The sequence below is a fragment of the Anomaloglossus baeobatrachus genome, chromosome 1 (assembly GCF_048569485.1).
Source record: "Anomaloglossus baeobatrachus isolate aAnoBae1 chromosome 1, aAnoBae1.hap1, whole genome shotgun sequence".
NCBI classification, from domain to species: Eukaryota; Metazoa; Chordata; class Amphibia; order Anura; family Aromobatidae; genus Anomaloglossus; species Anomaloglossus baeobatrachus.
In genome coordinates, this window is record NC_134353.1 from 359,627,105 (window position 1) to 359,647,634 (window position 20,530).

The 20,530-nt window shown below is 43.7% G+C and overlaps 1 protein-coding gene across 1 annotated transcript in view; it reads left to right on the forward strand.

The window, feature by feature from the left end:
* Positions 1-20,530, forward strand: part of APTX (aprataxin) — a 57,412-nt gene that overhangs the window by 23,344 nt on the left and 13,538 nt on the right. Inside the window, exons 4-6 of the mRNA XM_075352447.1 lie at positions 159-461; positions 8,527-8,589; positions 11,729-11,955. Coding sequence (XP_075208562.1) covers positions 159-461; positions 8,527-8,589; positions 11,729-11,955 — 593 coding nt within the window. The remainder of the gene's footprint in view (positions 1-158; positions 462-8,526; positions 8,590-11,728; positions 11,956-20,530) is intronic.

The following is a 20,530-nucleotide window of genomic DNA, read 5'->3' on the forward strand; positions in this document are numbered from 1 at the left end:
ATAGGCGCAAGCCCAGTGTACTACAAGTGTCACTGCTCATCTTTAATTGCCATTTTTAATTCTGTCCTCTATATTTATTGGTGTCCAATGATTACAAAAAAAGTTAGTCCCTAGATTTCTTATCACATGAATTTTACACTTTAACTTGTTTTGTTTAGATGGGAACAAACCCCAGCAGTGTTGACTTGGTGGACATTGGTAAAAATCAAGACGTCAAGTTAAAGCCTGGCCACATATTATATATAGTAAATGGATTGCATCCTTACACAGTAGAGTTTATAAAAGAAGCAGGAACCTCCACTGCAAAAGATGGCTCAGAGACCACAAAAAGTGTAAGCAAAAGGTCCCTTGAGGGCTCACAAAATAATCACTTGGAAATGTCAAGAAAATGCCAGAAATCAGAACCTGACAATGAGCTGAGCACCAGCAAGAGTAAAGAGGCGCCGCAGCAAATGTCAGAGGTACGTGTTCTGTAAGACATTTCAGAGATCATGATATTTTTCTACTAAAATAAATGTTTCAATCAGGTATTAAGTTCATCATACATATAATAATATGGACTGATAAAAATGAAGCGCTTGCCTTTTCTGAAAGCCCAAATCACTTGTTAAAGGGGACCTGTCACCAGATTTTTCCCTATTAAACCAAAAATATCACCTTCTGCAGCTCCTGGGCTGCATTCTATGAAGGTGCACCTTGTTGCTGGCCCCCTTTTCAGACCTCCAAAACAAATTTCTAAAATATTACCTTTTCATATACAAATTAGTTTGGTTGGCCAGATGGACGGGTTCTATTTCGCCTTCTGTCCCCCCTCCGGTCGCTGTTCGCTGTCCCCCAGTCTTGATTTGCATGGATGACGACGGCCCCGTCATTCTCCACGCTGATGCCGAAGTCTCGCGCAGGCGCAGTTAGCAGAGGCCACTATCGCGGGCCTAACCAGAAACTATCCCCCTCGCGCGCCGGTGATGTATTTGCGCAGGCTCGAGATCACAGCTCTGCAGAGAGATCAGAACTAGCACAATACAGCAAAAGTAAACTTTATCTCGTTACAAACACTTCTGCAGCTACAGTTGCCCTCTTAGGCTACTTTACACATCCGGCTGTAGCAGTGCGGCACAATCCGGCGCCCTGCTGAAAAAACGTTTTTTTTTGCCGCCGGTTTCGTTTTTTCCAGCATTGACTTGCATTGGCGCCGCATTGTGCCGCATGGGCTTACGTTCCGTCCGGTTTTTGCCGCATGCGGCAGATTTAGCCAATGCGGCGGCCGGATGGAATGTTCCCTGGCACGTTTTTTGCTCCGGCAAAAAAAACGCAACGCGCCGCATCTGGCCGCTGCGGCGCATTTTTCAATGCATGCCTATGGACGCCGGATGCGGCACGATGCGGCAAAAACCGCATCCAGCCGCCGCATGCGGTTTCTTCCACTGTGCATGCTCAGTAGCGTGCTGCAACCGGAAAAAAACGGACCGGCCGCATGTAAAAACTTATGCAAAGGATGCGGTGTTTTCGCCGCATCCGTTGCATAGGTTTCACAGCCGGATTGAGCCGCAGTGCTCAAACCGGATGTGTGAAAGTAGCCTTACAGTGTTTCAGCTTTCATCTCACACAGCAGAACTGACAGTACTGTGAGAGGACAACTGGAAATGTATTTGTAATGAGACAAAGCTCAGCTCTGTTGTACTATGTTAAAATCAAATCACATATACACACATAGCTCTACTGTGAGTTCAGGGGAGCAGTCAGTCATTACATGACTCACATTGGTAATGCCCCTTTCATTTAAAATAATCTCTGGAGCAGATTGTCATGGAGATCTATGACAATGGCAATATTAGCTTCTAAGAGAGGTGATGACATGAGAGCTACTGGTTAAGCAGAAAAAAGGGTCTGCTGGTATATAAAGGGCTAGTAGGAAAATATGGACATATGTTGCACAATCATGATCATATATGATACTATAATAATGTTACAGGAAACCATTCCTGGGCCAGAGAGTTACACAGGGAGCATAAAATATAGAGGAAGCATACAATACTGAGAGTATGAAAACATAATAACATACCCTGTGGTTAGCCAATGCAGGAGTGTGAAATGTGCATAAGGTATGCTTGTGCGCCTATAAGGGGAATAGAGGTTAGTTAGTGTCATGAGGGCTGAGTTTGTAGTGGTAGTATAAGTGGTAGACACAGTGAGGGTTATCTGAACGCACCTCCAAATACTGATGGAATAATCTGGCATCCAAGTTCCATAAAAGGGTAATTTTATTGAAAATTTCTTTAAAATCTTTCAATCCATAGTATGAAAAAAGCACAATGGTCAGGAATATCCTAGTTCTTACAAACGCGTTTCGGTCTTGTCCTTATTCATTGAATAAGCAAAACCATGTATCCTCAGTGTTTTACGTCATATCCTATCAGTCACATAACCAGTCAGTAACCAATCATAGAAATTCGATTCACAGGTCCTTAAATTGCCACCATCATAGAAATTTGAATGCCCTAAAAAAACATTACGTTAATATTTATCGAACAAGTCAGTTATTCTCCCTATATAATCAAATCAATCATAATGATATACAGTCATATGAAAAAGTTTGGGCACCCCTATTAATGTTAACCTTTTTTCTTTATAACAATTTGGGTTTTTGCAACAGCTATTTCAGTTTCATATATCTAATAACTGATGGACTGAGTAATATTTCTGGATTGAAATGAGATTTATTGTACTAATAGAAAATGTGCAATCCGCATTTAAACAAAATTTGACCGGTGCAAAAGTATGGGCACCTCAACATAAAAGTGACATTAATATTTTGTAGATCCTCCTTTTGCAAAAATAACAGCCTCTAGTCGCTTCCTGTAGCTTTTAATGAGTTTCTGGATCCTTGATGAAGGTATATTTGACCATTCCTGTTTACAAAACAACTGCAGTTCAGTTAAGTTTGATGGTCGCCGAGCATGGACAGCACGCTTCAAATCATCCCACAGATGTTCAATGATATTCAGGTCTGGGGACTGGGATGGCCATTCCAGAACATTGTAATTGTTCCTCTGCATGAATGCCTGAGTAGATTTGGAGCGGTGTTTTGGATCATTGTCTTGCTGAAATATCCATCCCCTGCGTAACTTCAACTTCGTCACTGATTCTTGCACATTATTGTCAAGAATCTGCTGATACTGAGTTGAATCCATGCGACCCTCAACTTTAACAAGATTCCCGGAACCGGCATTGGCCACACAGCCCCAAAGCATGATGGAACCTCCACCAAATTTTGTTGTGGGTAGCAAGTGCTTTTCTTGGAATGCCGTGTTTTTTTGCCTCCATGCATAACGTCTTTTTGTATGACCAAACAACTCAATCTTTGTTTCATCAGTCCACAGGAGCTTCTTCCAAAATGTAACTGGCTTGTTCAAATGTGCTTTTGCATACCTCAGGCCTACCTGTTTACCTGTTTGCATACCTGTTTGTGGCGTGCTTGCAGAAACTGCTTCTTTCGCATCACTCTCCCATACAGCTTCTCCTTGTGCAAAGTGCGCTGTATTGTTGACCGATGCACATTGACACCATCTGAAGCAAGATGATGCTGCAGGTCTTTGGAGGTGGTCTGTGGATTGTCCATTCTTCTTCTCTGCCTTTCTGATATTTTTCTTGGCCTGCCACTTCTGGGCTTAACAAGAACTGTACCTGTGTTCTTCCATTTCCTTACTATGTTCCTCACAGTGGAAACTGACAGTTTAAATCTCTGACACAACTTTTTGTATTCTTCCCCCTGAACAACTATGTTGAATAATCTTTGTTTTCAGATCATTTGAGAGTTGTTTTAAGGAGCCCATGATGCAACTCTTCATATGAGATTCAAATAGGAGAACAACTTGCAAGTGGCCACCTTAACCCCTTCAGCCCCCGGGCACTTTCCGTTTTTGTGTTTTTGTTTTTTGCTCCCCTTCTTCCGAGAGGCGTAACTTTTTTATTTTTCCATCAATCTTGCCATATGAGGGCTTGTTTTTTGCGGAACGAGTTGTACTTTTAAATGAAACCATAAGTTTTACCATATAGTGTACTGGAAAACGGCAAAAAAATTCCAAGTGCGGAAAAATTGCAAAAAAAGTGGTATTGTACAATAGTTTTTGGGATATTTTATTCACCGTGTTCACTATATGGTAAAACTGATGTGTGGGTATGATGCCTCAGGTCGGTGCGAGTTTGTAGACACCAAACATGTATAGGTTTACTTGTATCTAAGGGGTTAAAAAAAATTCACAAGCTTGTCCAAAAAACGTGGCGCACGTTTTGCGCCATTTTCCAAAACCCGTAGCATTCTCATTTTTCAGGATCTGAGGCTCAGGGATGGCTTATTTTTTGCGTCTCGACCTGACGTTCTTAACGGTACCATTTTTGCGCAGATGCTACGTTTTGATCGCCTGTTATTGCATTTTGCGCAAAATTTGCAGCGACCAAAAAACGTAATTTTGGCGTTTGGAATTTTTTTGCCGCTACGCCGTTTACTGATCAGATTAATTGATTTTATATTTTGATAGATCGGGCATTTCTGAACGCGGCGATACCAAATATGTGTGTATTTTTTATTTTTTTAACCCTTTAATTTTCAATGGGGTGAAAGGGGGGTGATTTGAACTTTTAGGTTTTTTTATTTTTTTTTAATTTTTTAAAACTTTTTTTTACTTTTTTTTTTATTTTACTAGTCCCCCTAGGGGGCTATTGCGATCAGCTATCCGATCGCTCTGCACTATCTGCAGATCTCAGCTACAGAGCTGAGAACTGCAGATTTGCTGCTTCACTTTCAATGCCGGCTGTATTCCGGCATTGAGAGGAAGTGACTCATGTTAGCTACAGGCGTCATCACATGACCCTGTGCTACCATGGCAACCGCCGAAAGTCACGTGATCATGTCACGTGACTTTCGGTGGGGCCGGGGTAAGTCACTGTCATGGCGGCGCCCATATACATATCGCTGCCAAGACTTTGGCAGCGAAATGTAAGGGGTTAATGGCCGCGGGTGGAAGCGATTCCACCCGCTGGTAGCAGGCACACATATCAGTTGTTGATAACAGCTGATATGTGCGCGTCTCGCCGCCGCCTGCCGGCGGCAGGGGGCGGGGCTTACCGGCACACGATCCATGACGTATCTAGTACGTCATGGGTCGTTAAGGGGTTAAATACCTTTTCTCATGACTGGATACACCTGCCTATGAAGTTCAAAGCTCAATGAGGTTACAAAACCAATTTAGTTCTTTATTAAGTCAGTAAAAAGTAGTTAGAAGTGTTCAAATCAAGAAATTGATAAGGGTGCCCATACTTTTGCACCGGTCAAATTTAGTTTAAATGCGGATTGCACATTTTCTGTTGGTACAATAAAACTCATTTCAATCCAGAAATATTACTCAGTCCATCAGTTATTAGATATATGAAACTGAAATAGCTGTTGCAAAAACCCAAATTGTTATAAAGAAAAAAGGTTAACATTAATAGGGGTGCCCAAACTTTTTCATATGACTGTATAATATCATGTCTTTTATTCATTCCTTGCGGTGTTCTAGTCTGCAAGCGGTATATCCACCACGGTTCACGATTCAATAGAATCCTTCCAAGGTCATCACCCCGTGCAGGTAATTTAACCTTTCTATCCCCTGAATCCTACACATACTAGTATCCACTATTATGTCTTTCCGAAAAGTGCCGAGGTAGGCCTGATGTTGTAGGTGAGAAGAAAATTACTTACAGTATATGATATGGTTTATAGTCTGATGAATAAAGCTGACGTTCTTCCCAGCTGGAGAGTGGGTATTTTCATCCATAGATTACCCAGTGCTGCTCTGATGAGCAGGGGTGAGGGACTGTCCAGTGGGTGCTTTGTGGACTTTCCATGTTTGCCTGTTTCCTCTTGAATCCACTTCTGGGAGCTTTAGCTCTAAAATCAGTATCTAAAAATGTGATGTTTAATAAATAAATAAAAAAAAAAAAAAAAGAGCATGATGCACTGTTATGTTCCAGGCTGATGGATGACAGTAAGGCCTTGTGCGCACTAGGCGTTTTTGCCGCGTTTTTAGCGGCGTTTTTTATTGCGTTTTTGTGCTGAAAACGCAGTGACATTGCTTCCCCAGCAATGTCTATGGGTTTTCAGAAGTGCTGTCCTCACACAGCGTTTTTTTTTAGCTGCGTTTTTGTGGTGACCACAAAAACGCAGCATGTCAATTATTTCTGCGTTTTCCACTGCGTTTTTCACTCATTGAATTCAATGAGATGTTAAAAACGCAATGAAAAACGCATATAGCCGCGTTTCTATGACTAAAAACGCAGCTATAAACGCAATGGGTGGGCAGTATAGTGACGTGTACAGGAAGAGGATTCCTTCTGTTGGTAAACACAGAAGCATGAATCCTCCCGGTACCGTCACCGCTGCCTCCACCTCCCGTCCTGTGCATGTCAGCTCCGTGCGGCGCCATGTCTGGGCGGGAGGTGGAGGCAGCGGCGAAAACCAAAGTGAACAGTAGAAAAAAAAAAATGTCATATATACTCACCTGTCCGCAGACTCCCGGTGCCATGCCCGCTCCCATCTCCTCCCGGTAGCGCCGCTCTGGCTGTGTGCAGTCTCCCCGGTGCAGGACCTTGCTTGCAGGACCTGGCCGTGGATCACCTGATGCAGTCACCTGACGCATCAGCTGATCGTAGTCTCGCCGGCTTTTTCGGCCGGCTATCAGCTGATCCTGCCGTCAGGGGACTTCATCAGCTGATTACCGGCAGCTGCTGCAGCGATCGGACGGGATCAGACTCCTGTCCAATCGATCGCTCCAGGAGCTGCCGGTAATCACCACAGCACATAAGTGAGTATGTATTTTTTTTTTTTTTTTGGCACCGATGCATCAGCTGATAGTATAAAAGCCGATTATACAATCAGCTGATGTGTGATGGGATTCAGGCACTTGATCCTGACACATCATCTAATCGCTTTGCCTTCCACCAAACCGATCAGATGATATTGGATCCGGATTGGACGGCGCGGGACCCTGACCCAGGATTACTGCGGAGGGGGGTTTATTTCAATAAAGATGGAGTCACTAATTGTGTTGTGTTTTTATTTCTAATAAAAATCCTGACACATCATCTAATCGCTTTGCCTTCCAGCAAACCGATCAGATGATATTGGATCCGGATTGGACGGCGCGGGACCCTGACCCAGGATTACTGCGGAGGGGGGTTTATTTCAATAAAGATGGAGTCACTAATTGTGTTGTGTTTTTATTTCTAATAAAAATATTTTTCTGTGTGTTGTGTTTTTTTTTTCTCATTACTAGAAATTCATGGTGGCCATGTCTAATATTGGCGTGACACCATGAATTTCGGGCTTAGGGCTAGCTGATAATATACAGCTAGCCCTAACTCCATTATTACCTAGCTAGCCACCCGTCACCAGGGCAGCTAGAAGAGTTGGATACAGCGCCAGAAGATGGCGCTTCTATGAAAGCGCCATTTTCTGGGGTGGCTGCGGACTGCAATTCGCAGTGGGGGTGCCCAGAAAGCATGGGCACCCTGCACTGTGGATTCCAATCCCCAGCTGCCTAGTTGTACCCGGAAGGACTCAAAAATTAGGCGAAGCCCACGTCATTTTTTTTTTTAATTATTTCATGAAATAATTAAAAAAAAGGGCTTCTCTATATTTTTGGTTCCCAGCCGGGTACAAATAGGCAGCTGGGGGTTGGGGGCAGCCCGTACCTGCCTGCTGTACCCGGCTAGCATACAAAAATATGGCGAAGCCCATGTCATTTTTTTTTTCTTTTTGGGAAAAAAACTGCATACAGTCCTGGATGGAGGATGCTGAGACTTGTAGTTCTGCAGCTGCTGTCTGCTCTCCTGCATACACTAGTGAATGGAGGATGCTGAGACTTGTAGTTCTGCAGCTGCTGTCTGCTCTCCTGCATACACTAGTGAATGGAGGATGCTGAGACTTGTAGTTCTGCAGCTGCTGTCTGCTCTCCTGCATAAACTAGTTCTGCAGCTGTCTGCTCTCCTGCATACAATGAACATTTTGAAGAAGGAAATGACATCAGACCTTTTTTTTTTTTTTTTTTTTTCATCAACAATCTTTAATGGCATTGTGCACTGATTAAAAACGCAGTGAGTAAAAACGCAGCAAAAAACGCACCAAATCGCGGCAAAAACGCATGCGTTTTTGCCGCGTTTTTTAGCCGCGGGTGCGTTTTTTTAGACAAAAACGCACATGAAAACGCAGCGTGAAAAAAACGCCTAGTGCGCACATACCCTTTGGCGTTCTGGGCTCTAGAGCTGATTTTTCTTTGTTATTCTAACCCTTAATTGCTCTAATTCTATGGATTTCAATACACACAGATCATTTTGTTAAATGCAATAAAACTTGGGGTTTTTTTCCACCACTGCCTAGTAATATAATTCATTACTACCGTATCTGCAGACATAAATGCTTTATTACGCTTTTGCTTTCATACTTTTCATGTAGTTTATGCTAACTTGTACTTGTTGTTATCATAATAGGTTAAAGGGCAAGGACACTGGAGTCAAGGGTTAAAGGTTTCTATGCAGGATCCAAGTATGCAGGTGAGACTCGTGTATATTGTAATACTGTGACATACGGTACGTCCTTAGGCATGTGCACACAATCACAATGTCTTTTTCAGGCAATCAGGAACCCACCTGAATAAGGCTACTTTCACACATCAGTTTCCTGCATTCAGGCACAATCCTTTTTTGTCCTGATCCAATGGACCCGGCAAAAAATGTAAAAACCGTATTCACTGGATCCGTTTTTTAACGGATCCGTTATGTCAGATGCGTAAAAAAACGGATCCGTTGGATCAGTTTTGCATCCTTTTTTGCATCCGTTTTGTCCGATTTTTTTTTTTTTTTGCTGGATCCGTTTTTTCAAAACATTGGAGCATACTCAGTTTACAAAAAACGGATCCGGCAGCCGCATCCGTTTTTCGCCGCATTACGCCGGCGTCCATAGGCTTCCATTGTAAAACACGCCGTATCGCGCCGGGTCCGGTTTTTTTGCCGGACAAAAAAAGTTACAAGATACGTTGCCTCCGGCCACCGCTTTAGGCAATTATGATGGATCCGGCAAAAGCCGGATGCAACGCAAGGCCATCAGGCACAATCCGGTGCTAATTCAAATCAATGGGGATAAAACGGATCTGGCGCCAGATCCGTTTTATCCGTTTTTTTCCGAATTGTGCCTGATGGAAAAAAACTGATGTGTGAAAGTAGCCTAAGCAATAAAGAAACAGCAAAAAATAATGAACATATGCCTTCGGCTGCTTGAAAATTATCTCCTCAATTAACCAAGATCAGCGTTGTTAACATTTGTCTTGATGCTGGGGCGTATTGGTGTTAGAGGGGCCTGTTTCATTAAGAGGTGCACGCCTCTTAATGAATGAGACACGTCTAAAAAGTGGCATGAGCCTCCATGTGACACGTCACAAATTTTATGTAAGCTTACTGGCGTACGGTACTGCACAGCTTGCCAAAACGTAATCACTTCGATGAATCGTCGCCTTTTATTTTATGCCTAGATGCCGGTTACGACTATTTATTAAAAATATTTGTGTGACAATGAATCCATTACTCTTTAGCTCTATAAGGCCTCCTTCACACTTCCATGTCTCTAGTACGTGTGACTTCCATTTTCACATGTAACGGAGCTACTAAAATCAATGGGTTTGCGCACACGTCTGTGTTTTGACATGGACTATGTGTCCGTGTGGAGCACACGCATGGCTGTGTACTCCACACAATGATTTGTCCGTTTTTTGCCGGCTGCATGGGTATCACACGGACCGCACACTGATGTGATCCGTGTGACTTAAGTGTGACATGTACCTGAGAACACACAGGTCACATAAAAATAAAGAATTTTTATACTTTACTGTTTCTCGCTCTGCTGTCTCTGCCTCTGCACTTGCTTCCGAGCCTGCTCATTAATCTCATGCATATTCACTGCACGGACCACGAACCTGGAAGTAACCGCAGCGTGGGAGACAGCAGCGCTGGGGATAGTTAAGTATATAAGTTCATGCTGTCCGTGTGCTATCCGGATGTCACACGGATAACACAGGGACAGCACACGTAAAAACCACAAATACACACATATGTGCCCTCACCACGGACCGTGCAAAACGTTAGAGTTTTGCACAGACGTGTAAAGGAGGCCTAATAAAGTATTTGAAGAGGGTGCTTATACACCTTTCACAGAACTCGAAACCCCCAACAAGCTACTTCCTAAAATAGAATACCTATATGAATAGGTGAGTAATCAGCCAATATTGTAAGAAAAAAATATATCTTTATTCAAAATGTAATAAAAAACAGAATAAAATATGAGGATAGCCACGAAAAAAAAACCAAGGAATGGGAGGATCATCCCATAATAATAAGATATTAGTGAGATAGACAACATGAATTAAATTCCAGTCCAAAAGGTGGTCTCATAGGACAATAGAAAAAACAGCAGAATATAAAAGAATACATATTATTATTATAAGAAAAAAATATATCTTTATTCAAAATGTAATAAAAAACAAAATAAAATATGAGGATAGTAACGAAAAAAACCCCAAGGAATGGGAGGATCATCCCATAATAATAAGATATTAGTGAGGTAGACAACATGAATTAAATTCCAGTCCAAAAGGTGGTCTCATAGGACAATAGAAAAAACAGCAGAATATAAAAGAATAAATACATATTATTATTTATTATTCTAGCGCCATTTATTCCATGGCGCTTTACAAGTGAAAGAGGGTATACATACAACAATCATTAAAAGTACAAAACAGACTGGTATAGGAGGAGAGAGGACCCTGCCCGTGAGGGCTCACAGTCTATAGGGAATGGGTGATGGTTCAATAGGTGAGGACAGAGCTGGTTGCGCAGTGCTGTACTGGACTGAGGGCTATTGTAGGTTGTAGGCTTGTTGGAATAGGTGCGTCTTGAGGTTCCTCTTGAAGCTTTCCACGGTAGGTGAGAGTCTGATGTGCTGAGGTAGAGCGTTCCAGAATAACTGTGTCAAATAATGTCTCTGCAAAATGCAGTCTGGCAAAAGATGAATATTAGAATAGCAGAAAATAAAAATACAGATGAGGAAAAATACAAAAGGATCAAAGTGGATAAATGGACAAAAAAAATCTAATTGTGTGCAAAATAGCAATCTGATATATATGAGAACACAAGATGGCCCCAGAGGGACATAAAAGCAAACTGCTAGATGGGGATATCAGAATAAATATAACGACAATGGGTATGTCAAGTAGTATCCGCAAAATGCAATCTAATAAATTCACACAGTTGTATGGAAAAGAACAAAGACAATATAGGTGAAGAAAAAAATAAAGCAAACAATAAAAACAGGAATGGTCCTACTAAATACAGAGTTCCAGACAGAGAGGCGTCTGACACCCAAGAAAAAGAGGAGCAGCAGTAAAGAGGTTGAATGTTAGGCCAGAGTCACACTTGCGAGAGACTCGTGCAAGTCTCACATCGCATCACCCGGCATGGCCACACACTCTCCTGACAGGAGCAACTGATTTTGGTCAATATTGTGTTTGTACTTTGAGATCCAATGATGGCACTCCCATCATCCCAAGGCACTCAGTCTAATAGACTGTAATAATAAATGTGTTGGCTTGGACTATATGCTTGGTTGTATTCACCTTGACATTTTTATTGTTATATAACATAGGTGTTCAAAGATGACAAAGTTGTAGTAATTAAGGACAAATGCCCCAAGGCACGTTACCATTGGCTGGTTTTACCATGGCAAGCTATTTCTAGCCTGAAGATGCTGCGTTCTGAACACCTGGAGCTACTACAGCACATGCATGCCGTTGGGGAGAAGATTGCACAGCAGCATTCAGCCCACAGCAAAACACAATTTCGGCTAGGCTACCATGCTATTCCAAGTATGAGGTAAGAATGAGTTGCACTATGCTGTTGGTTGGTTAATATGTTTTAGTTTCCATACCTGCTTATCATAGCCTGTGCCCTCCTCTCCCTCTTTATACTTAGCTATAATTAGCTGTGAAATCTGTGACAAAATGCAGCTCCTAAGTCACATCAGGAACATATACCCCTAACTTGCTCTCTCTATAGTGGCATAGTTATTTCTCCGCATTTCAGCAACTTACTTGCTTCTCTTAAGGCTATGTCCGCACGTTTGCATTCTGGCTTGGCAACTAAACTACAGTGTTTTGACAATTGCAAACACTGCGTTTGACAAAAAAAAGCGGTAAAAACGCAGGCATTTTCTATGCTTTTTTGCCGCGTGTTAAACAGCGCCTTTTGAGATTGAGAAGTCAATGGGTGGAAAATACAACCAAAACGCAATGAAGAAGTGACATGCTGCTTTTTTTAAGACAACAATTTTGTCTAATATTTGTCAAACAAAACACTGCCTAAAAAAAAAAGCAATGTGCGGATGGAAATTACTGATTTCTCATAGATTTTGCTGGGGAAGCAAAACGCATGCATTTTATCATTGACACAGTGCAGTTTAAAACGCAACTAAACAACAGGAAAAATAACATAGCCTTAAACTCCATCTTTTTTTTTTTTTTATAATTGAATGTTTTATTAAATTTTTTAAAAACAGACACGGAAAAAGTACATGAATGCATAGATATGTCTCACAAGCATATGAGCAATAACTGTAAACCGAGAATCAGTGTACATATCATACTATCCACTAATGCAATAAAAACAGGGAATGTGACAAGACAAACAAAACAATACTAGACAAGGAGATATAAGGAGGGGGGGGGGGGATGAAGTGGTGAGGGTGGATATATCAGGCCTCCATCAAAACCATACCTTACTATTATTCTTTATTGGCCCAATAGGTGTCCCAAAGTGACCAAACGCTCTCAACATGATCTACCGTGTTATTTGACAGGGCAGATAAATACTCCATCCTTCTCACATCTTGGATCCGAGAATGGAGATCTGTAAGTGAGGGTGGATGGGCCAACCTCCAGTTACGGGCAATTAGACATCTAGCTGCTGTAGTTATATGTAACAATAACCGCTTCACTCTTTTCCCCAGCTGAACAAGTGGTATATTTAATATATAGAATTTAGGATCCAGGGGAACCCGAAGGCCAGTTACTTTATATATAAGGGATTGCACTAACCTCCAGAAGCACTGGATAATGGGGCATACCCAGAATATGTGCGGTATGTCTCCTCCTGTAGCTCCACACCTCCAACAATTGTCAGGTATAGCTGGGTTTAGTCTATGTAGTAGTGATGGTGTGTGGTACCAATACATGAGTAATTTATACTGATTTTCCTTATAGACATAGCATGAGGATGTCTTAGAGGCAGTATCCCAGATCCGTTTCCACATACACAGGGGAATGGTCTCACCAAGGAAATCTTCCCATTTCCTCATATATGTATGATCTGGCTTGTCTTCTGGGCAGGGGGTAATTAAAATACGGTATATATCTGAGATGAGGCCTTTAGTAGAGACCCCAGCTCTGCATAATCTCTCAAAAAGTGTAGGGATAGAGACTTCTAAGGAGGTAAAAAGGGAGTGCAGCAGGTGTCTAATTTGTAAATACCGATATTGGGAATTGCCAGGGAGATTAAATTTATCAGCTATGGTGGCATAGGGGAGAAGGACTCTGGAACGTGCGTCTACTATGTCAGCAAAGCAAAAGAGTTTCCTGTCAAACCATGTTTTTGTCGTTATACCATGCATATCATCTGGCATTCTGGGATTAAAAAGAAAAGAAGTCAATGGAGAGTGTTCAGATTTAAGTGGAAACTTTTTGACACAACAGTCCCATATCCTCTTCGTGAAGGCTATAGGGCCCAGAGTATGTGGGTCAGGCTTGTTTGATGAGGTGCCCCAGAGGTAGGAATTGGGGTGTATTGGGGCGAGCCATAACTTCTCTATTTCCATCCATCTAGAGAAGGCACAGCGATTGGACCACGCAGGGATGTGACGTAAGTGTTACTGCTCAATAGTACCTAGTAATATCAGGGACCCCTAGGCCTCCTCTCAGTTTACTGTCAAACAAAGTAGTTTTCTTAATTCTATGTCTCTTGTGGGCCCAAACAAATTGAAGTATACTAGACTGAATGCTGCGCAACTCTTTGTATGGCACACACACCGGAAGGGTCTCAAATAAGGTAAAGTAGCTTCGGCAGGACAGACATTTTGACTGCAGAGATTCTTCCAAACAGAGACAGTGGGAGCTTGTTCCAATTGAGCAGGAGCCTTTTTATCTCAGTAAATAAACTAGGATAGTTCTGCTGGTATAATAGCTTATACTTAGATGTTAGTTGTATCCCCAGGTATGTCAAGGATATATTTTTCCATTTATAATTGTAGTTTTCCTGTAAGGAGGAAACTCGCCCCTGTGGAATATTAATAGGCAGGGCTTCCGTTTTGCTCTGGTTGACCCTATACCCTGACAGCCTTCCAAATTGTAGCAATAGGGAATGCAAATTCGGGAGGGTGATATGTGGTTGGGACAAAATCAATAGGACATCATCCGCATATAAGGATAGCTTAAACTCCTTGTCTCTCACCATTACTCCACGTATATTAGGGTCAATGCGAATAGCAGCAGCCAATGGCTCAATGCACATAACAAAGAGCAGGGGGGACAAAGGGCATCCCTGACGAGTGCCATTGTGTATCTGAAAGGGTTGAGATGCGGTATAAGGAAGTTTGACCGATGCTGAGGGGCATGAATATAAACGTTTCAGGGCTGTAACAAATGCACCCGAGATTCCAAAATGACGCAATGTTTCGAACATGAATGGCCACCCCAGACGGTCAAACGCCTTCTCCGCATCCAAACTAAGAAGGAGTGCTTCACTCTCTGTCTTATTAACAACTTCTAATAAGTCAATAATCTTCCTGGTGTTGTCCCCCACCCACCCTTGCCTACATGGGACAAAACCCACCTGGTCTTTGTGTATTAGGTGAGGGAGCAGGACCGAAAGACGTAGAGCCAGTAGTTTAGTAAAGATTTTCAAATCAGCATTAAAGAGTGCTATGGGCCTATAATTGGCACATTCCATAGCATCCTTCCCCGGTTTGGGTATGAGCGTAATATAAGAATGTAACATACTTGTAGGTATAGGGGAGCCCGTGAGGAAGCTATTAAATAATTTAACTAAATAGGGGGTGAGTCGATCCGCAAATGCCTTGTAGTAAAAATATGTCAGACCATCTGGACCCGGTGATTTTCCATTAGGAAGTAATTTAAGCACCTCTTCTACTTCTTCACACGTGATTTCTTTATTCAGTGTACCGTATTTTTCGGACTATAAGACGCACCTGACCATAAGACGCACCCTGGTTTTAGAGGAGGAAAATAGGAAAATAAAATTTTAACCAAAAAATATGGTCATGACACACTGTTATGGGGCGAGGATCTGCTGCTGACACTGTTATGGGGGTAATGTCCCCAAATTCTCTACTAAGGTACCCCATTCTGATAAGGATCCTCCTGCCTTGTATATGATCCTGCTCATATACCCCCCATCCTGCTAATAATATACCCCCCATCCATCCTGCTCATGATATACCCCCATCCATCCTGCTCATGATATACCCCCATCCATCCTGCTCATGATATGCCCCCATCCATCCTGCTCATGATATGCCCCCATCCATCCTGCTCATGATATGCTCCCATCCATCCTGCTCATGATATGCCCCCATCCATCCTGCTCATGATATGCCCCCATCCATCCTGCTCATGATATGCCCCCATCCATCCTGCTCATGAAATGCCCCATCCATCCTGCTCATGAAATGCCCCCATCCATCCTGCTCATGAAATGCCCCCATCCATCCTGCTCATGAAATGCCCCCATCCATCCTGCTCATGAAATGCCCCCATCCATCCTGCTCATGAAATGCCCCCATCCATCCTGCTCATGAAATGCCCCCATCCATCCTGCTCATGAAATGCCCCCATCCATCCTGCTCATGAAATGCCCCCATCCATCCTGCTCATGAAATGCCCCCATCCATCCTGCTCATGAAATGCCCCCATCCATCCTGCTCATGAAATGCCCCCATCCATCCTGCTCATGAAATGCCCCCATCCATCCTGCTCATGAAATGCCCCCATCCATCCTGCTCATGAAATGCCCCCATCCATCCTGCTCATGAAATGCCCCCATCCATCCTGCTCATGAAATGCCCCCATCCATCCTGCTCATGAAATGCCCCCATCCATCCTGCTCATGAAATGCCCCCATCCATCCTGCTCATGAAATGCCCCCATCCATCCTGCTCATGAAATGCCCCCATCCATCCTGCTCATGAAATGCCCCCATCCATCCTGCTCATGAAATGCCCCCATCCATCCTGCTCATGAAATGCCCCCATCCATCCTGCTCAAGAAATGCCCCCATCCATCCTGCTCAAGATATGCCCCCATCCATCCTGCTCATGAAATGCCCCCATCCATCCTGCTCATGAAATGCCCCCATCCTGGTAAATGGCGTGTATCCTGTGGCACGAGAAAAAAAAAATAAACGTTTATACTTACCCTTCCTCTCTCCCTGAAGCACCGATCTCTGTCTCAGCTGCAGCGCCGCTGTGTGGAGCCGTCACCGTTGTCTGCAGCATCGCGTCTTCCTGTCTGTGCCGGCGGTAAGCTGATCGATTCTGGTGGATACTAGCGGCGCGCACAGCGATGACGTCATCGCGGTGCGCGCCGCTAGTGTCCAGATCAGCTGACCGCCGGCACAGACAGGAAGACGCGATGCTGCAGGGGGGCGGCTCCACACACGGTGACGGGTGAGTACACTGATTCACTGCACCCCGCGCTGATAATGATGCACGGGGGGCAGTGAATACAGCCGCACATGATCACTCCAGGCTGTAGTTGCCAGGGGTGATCACGGCCGGCTGCTAATTATGCACGCACCCCCCCCCCCCCGCCCATCACCCCGCCCATCTGTCAGCGCCGGTTTCGCTGAGAGATGATGGGCGGGAGGATGGGCGTGCATATGTAATGAGCGGGCCCACGTGGTCACGGCAGGCTGTTACAGCCTGCTCGTGCCGCCGATGACCCGCTGCACCGCGGCACCCTCATTCCCCGCAGCCTTATAGTCAGACCATAAGACGCACCCCCCACTTTCCCCCAACATTTGGGGGGAAAAAAGTGCGTCTTATGGTCCGAAAAATACGGTATTTGCAGCACTCTGAGTAAGAGTAGGCAACTTACACTGCTCAAGAAAGGAGTGGATTAGCTCCCTCTGCTTTCCTGGGTCTGTAGGAAGAGTGCTGGGCAAAGAATACAATCTTGACAAATTAATCCTGAAAAATCTTTGCAACTTTAGTGGGGTCATAGAAAATATTTCCCCCCGAATCTCTCAAGGCATAAACGGATGAGTTCCCCCTATCCTCTCTAAGTTGGCGAGCCAAAAGGGAGTGAGATTTTTTTCCTTTGTCATACTACTTTATAGCAGGCATAAATACTAATTTTTCTGTTATATTGACCTCTAGGTCCTTCAGTTGGGCACGAGTCTTTACTATACCTCTAAGGGTACATATATTGATGGGTTAAGGGTCATCCTATTTTCTTTGTCTCTGAGACTTCTGAGGAGCTGATCTCTCTGATAAAGTCTATCTTTTTTGATACGGGAGCTTAATGCTATGCATTGCCCTCTAAAGACGGCCTTATGGGCTTCCCAAACCGTAGAAAAATTAGGCACTGACCCCTCGTTGTTCTTGAAGTATTCTATCAGTCCTGCTTCCAGTTTGTCTCTGTAGGGAGTTCTCTTGAGGAGGGACTCATTGAGCCTCCAGTGGCAGACTCTTGTGCGTGGCGTTGTCTGATCTAGAGTGAGAGTCATTGGCGCGTGGTCTGACCACGTTATTGCACCATTATCCACATTGCTCGTCAATCTAAGGGCTTGAATGTTGCCAAAGAAGAAGTCGATCCTGGTGTGTGTACCATGAGGGGGAGAGTAGAAGGTAAAGGTTTTTTCTGAGGGATGTTTAACTCGCCACAAATCAAATAAGGCAAACCTGCGGATCAGTCTTCGAAAGGCAGCTGTCAATTTACGCTGAGACGGGCTCGACAATTGATTGTTAATGGTCAACCTGTCTAAAGAGTCAGAGAAAATAGTGTTAAAATCTCCACCCACAATCCACGCTGAGGAGGGAAGGTGTGTGAGTTTGAGGAATACCCGGTTCAAAAAGAGGATCTGGGAGGTTTTAGGGGCGTAAATATTACACAAAATGATCGGAAGATCCTTATATGTCCCTTGTAGGATAAGGTACCTACCCTGTGGGTCTGCCAAGCAGGTCGTAACTTAAATGGGACAGGTCCTTGATATCAAAATCGCCACACCGGCTTTTTTCCTTTCCTGGGAAGCTAAAAAAATCGTGGGGTACAGATGTTTAGCGAAATTGCAGTTTCCATTGAGGTTCAAGTGCGTTTCTTGCAAGAAAACCACATCAGCTCGCTGGGTCCGCAACTCTCCAAGCGCCATACGCCTCTTAATGTTTGAGTTTAAACCCTTAACATTTAACGTTAAAATTTTAACCATATTTTTGTCATGATTGACTCCTGGCTCAGCTGGAGCTGAGCCTTTTTTTTAGTTTCACTTCTGATGCAGGTCACGTTAGGGGTTAATCCTTCCTGCCTCGTTCTGGAGGTCAGGCTGCTTTATTAGGGCACTGTTTCTCTTGGACTTCGCCAGTGATACTTCTGGCTCTGCTGTGTTCTGCTCTTGAGTGACCTGTTGTCTGCCCTGCCCCCTCCTGACCTCCGTGTTCACCTGACCTGTTAACCTCCTCTGTCTGTTTCCATCAGTGTCTCTCCCACTGTCTCCCTGTTCGTTCCTTACCTGTTTACCTTAATTCTGTCTTGTCTTCCCACTCCCCCTCGCTTCTAGGCTCTGATTTCCCGGCTACTGACTATTTGCTTCCCTCTGACTACGTTTAGACTTTGCCCTTGTGTACTTACAAGACCTCATGTTGTGACACGGCTTTCTGACGATTCTACTGCCATCTGGTGGGCTTGACTAGTATTACCTCTGCTAGGGAATTCCCTGCTCATACGTTTCCTCCACTTTTTCACCCCCTAGTGGTTTACCAGCTAACTACCTTCTCAGATAGTTTCAGGAATCCTTTCAGTCCCACATTACTGCGCTGTACTGCTATTGTACATCTTAGAGTAGTAGTATAATGCAAAATTAGCATTACATACGAAGGCTAACCGGGTATTGCCCATCTCACAACTGCCTAAAGGCCCACACTGGATGGCTCTCAATGGGGTACAGAGGATTCCCTCACCACAATTAGGGTAGACACATAAGGAATGGGAAAAGACAATGACAAAACACATAACATATAGAGCATAACATTTACATGTCACAAATGTTACCGGAGAGGCATGAAGCCATGGGCAAAAGCCTTTATCTCCGCCACCGTCCTCTCCGGCCAGGGTCAAAGAAGAAAAAATTGGCATAACATAAAAAACTTTACCAATATCTAAACCCTAACCTCCTTTACCAACTCTTCCGTAGGAGGAACCTTAAACCCCATCTTGATTAATTTCTCTATGCTTTCTATAAATCACATGATGCATCAGCACAGCATTGCATGGGCAGCTGGGAGCTACTACCATGTTGAATATTGGCCTGCTGTGGTAATAGTGTGATTATCCCCCCCCTCTATATTCTAATTACTTACAAGTCTATAGTCACTGAGGCAGAGTTGTCATCAACTGTGTGAGAGGAGCTGTGCAATCATCATAATTTATTGTGATAGTAGCTATCAACCCCTATGGAAAACTTCAGCGGTACAGTCGATTCAATTTCAGAAGGTGACCCTCTTTTTACACACACACACACACACACATATATATATATATATATATATATATATATATATATATATATATATATATATATATATATATACTAGAAGGTGGCCCGATTCTACGCATCGGGTATTCTAGAATTTACGTATTGTGTAGTTCATGTATGATTTTTGTTATATATATATATATATATATGTATATATATATATATATATATAGATATATATAGATGTTGTGTGTAGTTACCAAGTGTTTGTGTAGGGCGCTGTACATGTTCTGGGTGTTGTCTGGGTGTGACGGGGGGTGAGAGCGGTGTTGTATGTGTGTTGTTTGTGGAGCGCTGTGTGTCTGTAGCGTTGTGTGTGTGGTGTGTTTTGGGGGGAGGTATGTGTTGTGCAATGTGTGTGTTGTGCGGTATGGGCGTATATTTGTGTGTGCCGCGGTGTTTGTGTGTTGGGTGTTGTGTGTGTGCAGCGTTGTCTGTGTGTGTGGGTGTCTGTGTAGGGCAGTTGTTTGTGGTTCCCATTGTGTGTGTGTGTGTGTGTGTGTGTGTGGTGTGTTGTGCAGTGCGCGCGCGTGTGTGTGTGTGTGCATCAGCCTCTCTTCTCTCAGCCTACCTCTCCCAGCCTCCCTCCTCCCAGCCTCCCTCAGCATCAGCTTCCCTCTCCCAGCCTCCC